Raw genomic sequence first — 9344 nt, forward strand, 5'->3', positions numbered from 1 at the left:
ACTGAGCCTTACCCAGTTCCCTAAACCCCACACTGAGCCTTACCCAGTTCCCTAAACCCCACACTGAGCCTTACCCAGTTCCCTAAACCCCACACTGAGCCTTACCCAGTTCCCTAAACCCCACACTGAGCCTTACCCAGTTCCCTAAACCCCACACTGAGCCTTACCCAGTTCCCTAAACCCCACACTCAGCCTTACCCAGTTCCCTAAACCCCACACTCAGCCTTACCCAGTTCCCTAAACTCCGTGTTGACCAGCTCCAGCCAGGACACGTCCAGATCGTCCAGGTCGTACTGGCAGAGCGGCTCGGGGGCCCGCTCCCCGCCCTGTACCAGCTCGGAGAACCCCCGGGTCTGGGCTGAGGAGTAGAAGGAGATGCGGCCAACTTCGGGAAGTACCCTGCGTGTACAGACAGACAGACAGACAGACACCTGACATTAAAATCATGTTACATGCTACACATGCGATCACCGTTACAAAAATGAACGAATGAAACCTCAAACCTCGTCACAACCATGGCTATGACTCTAAAGCAAATACGATTTCCTCACAGGAATTCAACAGTCAGTGAATAACTGATTTGAAAGATGCAGATTTTAGCTGTTAGAGAATAACTGAACTGAAGGATGCAGATTTCAGCAGTCAGTGAGTAACTGAATTGAAGTTGTTGTTGATGTGGCTGCAGTGATACAGGTGTGAGCTGATGTGGCTGCAGTGATACAGGTGTGAGCTGATGTGGCTGCAGTGATACAGGTGTGAGCTGATGTGGCTGCAGTGATACAGGTGTGAGCTGATGTGGCTGCAGTGATACAGGTGTGAGCTGATGTGGCTGCAGTGATACAGGTGTGAGCTGATGTAGCTGCAGTGATACAGGTGTGAGCTGATGTAGCTGCAGTGATACAGGTGTGAGCTGATGTGGCTGCAGTGATACAGGTGTGAGCTGATGTGGCTGCAGTGATACAGGTGTGAGCTGATGTGGCTGCAGTGATACAGGTGTGAGCTGATGTGGCTGCAGTGATACAGGCGTGAGCTGATGTGGCTGCAGTGATACAGGTGTGAGCTGATGTGGCTGCAGTGATACAGGTGTGAGCTGATGTGGCTGCAGTGATACAGGTGTGAGCTGATGTGGCTGCAGTGATACAGGTGTGAGCTGATGTGGCTGCAGTGATACAGGTGTGAGCTGATGTAGCTGCAGTGATACAGGTGTGAGCTGATGTGGCTGCAGTGATACAGGTGTGAGCTGATGTGGCTGCAGTGATACAGGCGTGAGCTGATGTGGCTGCAGTGATACAGGTGTGAGCTGATGTGGCTGCAGTGATACAGGTGTGAGCTGATGTGGCTGCAGTGATACAGGTGTGAGCTGATGTGGCTGCAGTGATACAGGTGTGAGCTGATGTGGCTGCAGTGATACAGGTGTGAGCTGATGTGGCTGCAGTGATACAGGTGTGCGCTGATGTGGCTGCAGTGATACAGGTGTGAGCTGATGTGGCTGCAGTGATACAGGTGTGAGCTGATGTGGCTGCAGTGATACAGGTGTGAGCTGATGTGGCTGCAGTGATACAGGTGTGAGCTGATGTGGCTGCAGTGATACAGGTGTGAGCTGATGTGGCTGCAGTGATACAGGTGTGAGCTGATGTGACTGCAGTGATACAGGTGTGAGCTGATGTGGCTGCAGTGATACAGGTGTGAGCTGATGTGGCTGCAGTGATACAGGTGTGAGGTGATGTGGCTGCAGTGATACAAGTGTGAGCTGATGTGGCTGCAGTGATACAGGTGTGAGCTGATGTGGCTGCAGTGATACAGGTGTGAGCTGATGTGGCTGCAGTGATACAGGTGTGAGGTGATGTGGCTGCAGTGATACAAGTGTGAGCTGATGTGGCTGCAGTGATACAGGTGTGAGCTCACACAGCGACGGCGTTTCTGTTGAAAGAGAACGTTCCAGGTCTCAGTGCTGAGGTCAGCGAGGTTTCAACCCTGGAGCTCCGGGACCTTACAGCATTCGGTCTGACGAGCTGCAAGGCGCACGCATGCACACACACACGCTCAGTGGACATGGCGGTGTGTGGAGCTCCAGTCAGCCTGTGTGATGTGAGCTCTACTTCGCTCTGAAATTTCAGGCTCATCTGAGTATTCAGGTCAGTGAACTCCATTTAACCTGCAGTGATTTCACAGAGCCCATTACCCACTGAACTCCACTTAGCCAGCCCGCTTTCCCCCACTAACAACCACAGTTAGCCAGCCCGCTTTCCCCCCGCTAACAGCTGCAGTTAGCCAGCCTGCTTTCCACCGCTAACGGCTGCAGTTAGCCAGCCTGCTTTCCCCCCGCTAACGGCTGCAGTTAGCCAGCCTGCTTTCCCCCCGCTAACGGCTGCAGTTAGCCAGCCTGCTTTCCCCCCGCTAACGGCTGCAGTTAGCCAGCCTGCTTTCCCCCGCTAGCGGCTGCAGTTAGCCAGCCCGCTTTCCCCTGCTAACGGCTGCAGTTAGCCAGCCTGCTTTCCCCCGCTAGCGGCTGCAGTTAGCCAGCCCGCTTTCCCCCACTAACAACCACAGTTAGCCAGCCCGCTTTCCCCCACTAACAACCACAGTTAGCCAGCCCGCTTTCCCCCTGCTAACACCTGCAGTTAGCCAGCCCGCTTTCCCCCCGCTAGCGGCTGCAGTTAGCCAGCCCGCTTTCCCCCGCTAACGGCTGCAGTTAGCCAGCCCGCTTTCCCCCACAGCCCGCTATTCCCCCCGCTAACAGCAGGGGGCGTCGCCACCGCGGGCCGCAGAGACGGCCCAGAGCAGCGGGGCCCAGAGCAGCCAGGCGCTTTCGGGCAGAGACCGCCCCTGTCCCGCACGCTGGGCCCTGACCTTTGAAATGAGGAAGCGGGCCGGAGATAAGGCGGAGCGGCGCTGTGTTTACACAGACGCGGAGGAGTTCGCACGCCGCTTCCTCCTCCCAGGGGCGCAGCCGGCCGCCCGCCCTGCTCACGCTGAACTCTGGGAAATCCCCAGCCAGGCCCGGCCCGGCCCCGGCGGCCAAATCTCGATAAGAGAGGAGAACAGAGCAGGGAAAAACAAATCCACCCAGCCGCCGAAGATCAAAGCGGATACGTGGGCCACGGTGACACGCGGTTGACGCGTTTCCATTTTTAAACCGACACGTTCATTTGGTTATCTTCACCTCCCACCCCCACCCCACCATCTTTGCCTGATGCTCTGGCAACACATTCCACATCACAGACTGAACACTGATTGCACGTCCCTGCTGCTTTAGAAACCGCCGGTAGGATCTGAATGTTATGCACTGCACTTTAATCGCCATTCATTTTTACTCATTAATAAAATTCCACCCTGCGTCGACGTATCTCTCCCCCCTTCATTCAGAACATCAGATTACAGACAGAGATGGGATCACAGCACAGAAAGTGCTGCCCAAGGGAACGGTACAGGGCCGTTGGGGGGGATCAGTACAGGGCTGCCTGAGAGGATTGGTATAGGGGACCAATGTCTCAGTTTATCAAATTTTATGGTGCCGCTGTTTCTGATCTTGATACCCATGTTCTGTAACTCCAGCTGTCCTCCTGTTAGCGTCTCAGTCGTACGCGTTTATCACACAATATGAGCGCGACCAAGCGCCCGCGCGTTAAATGAGTATCGATCGCCTGACGGCCGGGGACGGAGCAGCTGTGGAGCCGAAGGGCCTTCTCGGCTGGTGGAGGGAAGGCTCTGCTCTTTTCATTTGACTCACTGCACCGCATGAGCATCTGATAACCGCACTGGTGAGGCGTGGGGGGGGGGGGGGGGGGAGCCAAAATGATCACAGTTCCTCAGCGAGGGTCGAAGGTGCGAGGCCGGGCCGGGCGGAGGAGGGACGGGACGGGACGGGCCCGGGGAGGACGGAGTACGCCTCGCTTGTGACACCGAGCCTTTCGGCAGAAAAAAAATCGATCGGGTGACATCCGCCCAGCGACACTCCAGAGACGATGAGAAACGCACCCAGCCAATCAGCTCAGCATCTATCACCCCTGCTCCACATCTTCAATCATCACGTCCATAACACAGCCCGCCAGGGCCGGGGACAGCCTGGCCCGAGGGGGGAGGGGGGGGGGGGGGGGAGACGGCGCTGCAAATCCTCATTCCCCCCCCGCTGAGACCTGGCCTGTCAAGGGGACATAGGGCGGGATGCAGGTGACCGGATTTCAGCCAGAGGGACAGGCTGGGCACAGGGAGGGGGCTCTGGTTGTGAGATCTTCAGATCTCTAACTTTTCTAGCCTCTGTTTTCTCCAGCCTCTGTGTGTTCATTTTTCATCCACCCACAGTATTGTTTTGTTATTGGACAGGCAGAGCCTTTCCTCAGAGAGACAGACAAGACTCCACATACCTCTCACTCTCTCTCTCTCTCCCTCCCTCCCTCCCTCCGAGCTCAGGCTGTGTTCCACTCAGGGCCCTCTCTGCCAAGCCCACGGAGGCTGCTGTTCTCTCCCATCACTCATCTCCCTGAGCAAAAACCCCTCCCTTTCCCTCCCTCTCCATATCCTCATCTTTCTCTCTCTCTCCCTCCCTCCATCCATCTCTTTAAGGAACATAATCTCCTCTATGCTCTGAACCCCAACATATTTCACTCTGTCAACTAACACGCTTGTACTCCTGCAACCCCCCCAGCCCCCCACCCCACCCCCCTGTCAGTCACTCTGCCTCCTGGCCCCCCCCACCTCGCTGTCAGTACCTCTGCCCCCTACCCCCCTCCCCCATAGTGAAAATCTAGGACACTCTCCTCCTCAATTGACCAATGGTGTGGGTCAATACAGACAGGATGCCCATGCAGCCAGCTCCACACAAGGGCAACAAACCCCACCCCCAGAGAGAGAGAGAGGGATTGGGGGGGGGGGGGTTGAGAGAGGGAGAGAGGAGACACTCCCCCTCCCCAGCACAAAAGGGCAAGCACACCCCTTCCACAGGAAAACACCCCCCCACACACACACACAATGAGAGGGGACAGGTGGGAACCCCTCAGGGGAGAAGCTTGGGGCTTTGGTACCTAACAGATGCACATAAACGCACATTTTACACTTTATTACACGCTTACACAGCTTGCACATTTCTAAAATACAATCCAGCTGTACAGGTGAGTATTTTTTTAAAAAACTGAAGCTGTTCAGGTTAAGTACCGCATCCACAGGCATTACAGCTGTGCCCCAACTGGGAATCAAACCTGCAACCCCGAGTTACAAGCCAAATGTCAGAATTACAAGCTCCATTATTCTGCAGTATTACTCTAGAACAGCTGAATTCCATCCAAAGCTACCGTTCATCTTTAAGGGCACCGTCTTGGTCGCTACACCTCAGGCCCTAAGGAGTCTTAATATGTGGGAGAAAAATACTGCTGAGGTCTTGTTCGTTACCTCAATCCATTCACAAAAAATTCAGGCAAATATTAAACGAGGATAAGGAGGAGAAAGGAATAACAATCTCAGAGATGAAAAACGACGAGTCATTTCCCCGGGATAGGCAGTGAAAATAAACGCCGCACGGTCATGTGACCACCCCAGCAACCCGCAGCAGGGTCAGCTTCAGGTCCGAAGCTCACGGACGTCCAGCAGAAAGGACGCAGAGCGTGAACACACAGCGGTCCCGCCGCAGACAGCTCTGCTCACACAGTCGCAGAGCGCTTCCTAAAATAGCCACCTCTTTACAGCTCTCACATTTAAAAAAAGAAACGCACGCCCGCGTGACGTCGTTTCACACACAAGCTGAGCTGCGCCCTGAAGGCTCCGGGCTCAGAATCGGCAGGAAACGCACGTACGGCTCGCTGGCCGTCCCTAGCGCCCGGCGGTACCTCCCCGGCGACGGCAGGCGAAGGGTTAAGGTGAGAGCACCGAGCGGCGGCTCCCTCAGCGCTGCCATTTTGTGATTCCTTCGGATGCCAGTGCGGTCTGCCCAGGAATGCCAGCCCTGTTGCCATGGATACGTCGGTGCCCGGGAATGCCAGGCGTGTTGCCGTGGATACGTCAGTGCCCGGGAATGCCAGGCGTGTTGCCGTGGATACGTCAGTGCCCGGGAATGCCAGGCGTGTTGCCGTGGATACGTCGGTGCCCGGGAATGCCAGGCGTGTTGCCGTGGACACGTCGGTGCCCGGGAATGCCAGGCGTGTTGCCGTGGATACGGCGGTGCCCGGGAATGCCAGGCGTGTTGCCATGGATACGGCGGTGCCCGGGAATGCCAGGCGTGTTGCCATGGATACGGCGGTGCCCGGGAATGCCAGGCGTGTTGCCATGGATACGGCGGTGCCCGGGAATGCCAGGCGTGTTGCCATGGATATGTCTGCGCTTTGTTAACATTCACATCTCGCCCCCGTTGTACTACACAAACACACACACACACACACACACACACACACACACACACACACACACACACACACACACACACACAAAACGAGTCTAGCCGTCTCTCCCCCGCAGCCCCCCCTTTTCTGTTCCCCCTTTTTCCCGGTTTTGGCAGCAACCCATCTCAAACATCCCTCCACGCCCCATCGAAAACGACACCCCCCTAATGCCCACCCCCGCGCCCCCACCTCTCGTTTCCCGATCATGCACAGTGGCGTGCGCACGCAAAAAAAGAAAAGAAAATAAAAATACATACAATACACCCGCTGGGGGAACGAAAAAGATGTTTTTTGGAATGGGGGATGGAGGGAGGGAGGGAGGGGTCGAGCTTGTTTTCATTCACATTTTCCACTGAGTCAGTTGTGTTCGGGGAGGGGGGGGATGGGGGGACGACGACCGCTGGCCAGCATGTACCTGGCACCTTGCCAAGAGAGCGCTTCAGATCTGCACTCCTCTACAAGCCCCCCGCCCCCCAACACCGCACCGCCCGCCCCCCCACCCCCAGCCCTGTTTATTGTTGCTAAAACACCGCAGTGTTAAGACCATGGCAAAAAGCTTCCCTGTGTCTCTTTAAGGGCAAGGTCTGCAGTCTGTATTTCTGCTGTGTGTGTGTGTGCATTTCTGTGTGTCTGTGTGAGTCTGTGCCAGGCTGTGTGTGTGTGTGTGTATAAGAGTGTGTGTGTGCGCCGTGTGTGTGTGTATATGAGTGTGTGTGTGTAGGTGTGTTTGTGTGTGTGTGTGGACGGGGGGGTCTGTGCCAGGCTCTGTGTGTGTGTATATGAGTGTGTGTGTGCGCGTGTGTGTAGGTGTGTTTATGTATGTGTGTGTGTGTGTGCGCACTGCAGTCACCATTTTCCCCTCAAACCCAGGAAGCTCTCTCTGCCCAGCCCCGGTGGAGGACGCACTCATGCCTCTTTACATAAAGCGTTATGTAATATCAGGCAACGGCTCCTTTGTGCTCTGCCTGCTTCTAAAGTCCCCTCCTGCCCGACGGGTTTCTCTGCAAAACTGCTGCCTTCTGCATTCATTCCATTTAATTAATGAGAAACAGGCCAAAGACAGGACAAGCAGGAGAATACGCAGGAGAGGGAACCGTTTACTCTGTGCACTTGTGTGTGTGTGTCTGTGCGCGTGAGTGTGTGTCTGTGCGTATGTGTGCGCCTGTGTGCGTGTGTGTGTGTGTGCGTGTGTGAATGTGTGTGCCTGTGCGTGCGTGCATGTGTGTGTGTGCGTGTGTGTGTGTGTGTGTGTGTGCCTGTGCGTGCGTGTGTGTGTGTCTGTGCTTGTGTGTGTGTGCGTGTGTCTGTGCATGTGTGTGCATGTGTGTGTGTGTGTGTACAGCATGAGCACGCATTCAAAAGCATCTGCATATCAGTGCTTCTGCATGAGTAGCTTTAGTGTGTGTACCTGTGTGCGTGTGTCTGCGTGTGCGTGTATCTGCATGCAAGTCTGTATGCACCTGTGTGTGCATGTGTGCCTGATTGTGCGTGCGTGTCTGTCTGCGTGTGTGTGTATGCGCCTGTGTGTGCGTGTCTGATTGTGTGAGTGTGTGTGTGCGTGTGTCTGTGTGTGCGTGTATGCGCCTGTGTGTGTGCGCGTCTGATTGTGTGAGTGTGTGTGTCTGCCTGCGTGTGTGCGCGTCTGATTGTGCGAGTGTGTGTGTCTGCGTGTGTGCGTATCTGATTGTGTGAGTGTGTGTGTGCGTGTGACTAAGACGTGTAGCCGTACGAGAGTGAGTAAGTGTCAGAGCGCGTGTGTGGGAGTCGTTTGAGAAGCTCGTCTGATGGATGACAGAGGAGAGCGAGATGCTCCAGGACAGCTCCGGCTGCCGCACGCTCGTCAGAGAACACGCAGCCGCCCGTCACCACGCCAACAGATGCATCATGGGACGGAGCCTCGGAGAGGCGAGGAGCTGCGCGCGCACAGGGCTGAGGGAACGCAGGCTTTCGGGCCGACACAAAGGCCCAGAACGCTAACCGCACCGCAGGAACCTACTCCAGGCTACGCAAACAGCACAAAGAGAGGGAGAGGAAGAATTCAGCAGAAACCGCAGCGATGGTCTGAGCATTCCATGTCTGCGGGGCAAGCAGGCCAACAGGAAATTCGCTTCACGAAACCCAAAGTCTCGCTTCTGCTGCTGGAGCGGCTCGTTGGGAGTCGTGTCGCGAAACACGACGGCACTCCTAGCGTGAACGCTAACGCTAACGTGGCCCACAGTGAATGGGGGGGTGGAGGGGGGGGACTCTTCCGATCGGCGAGCGTCTCCCACAGTGACATTGCTCCCATCGATCCTGCTTTTCGCGTGTCGTCAGAAACAGAACCCCCCTCCACCCCCCACCCCCCATCAGTCACTTCCAAGAAGCCGTAAAAAAAAAAAAAAAAAAAAAAAAAAAACAGTTACCCGTTTTCGTCTCCGCTAACCAATTACCTGCCCCGGCCTGATTTACGGAAGCCCGTGACAAAACGCACGCCCGGCACGGAGCGGGAAACTGTGTGATGTCATCGTGCATCACAGCTGACAGGGGAAAGGGGAACGAGCCGGGAGCCGGGTAATCGTTTACCGGCGGGGTGGGGGTGGGGGTGGGGGGGGAAGCGTAGCGGAGAAGATCTCCGTCCCATCACCGGGAAAAGCAGCTCAATGAAGGCGAAAGGATGGGTTAGAACCGCTCACTATAAGTGGATGTAAATTTATAGGATAAAGGGAATGATGATTTTTCGCTCTGTGTGGTTCCTGAAGACGACTCCGATCCCGAATATTAATCTTAACGGGCTGGAAAGCTGGTCACTGGGGTTCTGGGTCGCTCGGCTACAGCAGAACTAGAGCAGGCGCTCCGTGTGAACGTGTGACCTCCCCATCGCCCCCGCCCGTCCCGTCTGCAGCCCCACCACAGGGGGGTGGCCGTGTACAGAGGGCGTGACTCGCCCGGGGGGGGGGGGGGCACTCCGGCGGGACGGGCAGCTGGAGAGCCAGCGCA

General features: G+C 56.0%; 1 protein-coding gene across 1 annotated transcript in view; it reads right to left on the reverse strand.

The window, feature by feature from the left end:
- jade2 (jade family PHD finger 2) overlaps positions 1-9344 on the reverse strand; it is a 62178-nt gene that overhangs the window by 26189 nt on the left and 26645 nt on the right. The window contains exon 5 of the mRNA XM_035433215.1: positions 230-399. Within this exon, the coding sequence (XP_035289106.1) occupies positions 230-399 (170 nt within the window). The remainder of the gene's footprint in view (positions 1-229; positions 400-9344) is intronic.

The sequence above is a fragment of the Anguilla anguilla genome, chromosome 9 (genome assembly GCF_013347855.1).
Source record: "Anguilla anguilla isolate fAngAng1 chromosome 9, fAngAng1.pri, whole genome shotgun sequence".
Classification (NCBI taxonomy): Eukaryota; Metazoa; Chordata; class Actinopteri; order Anguilliformes; family Anguillidae; genus Anguilla; species Anguilla anguilla.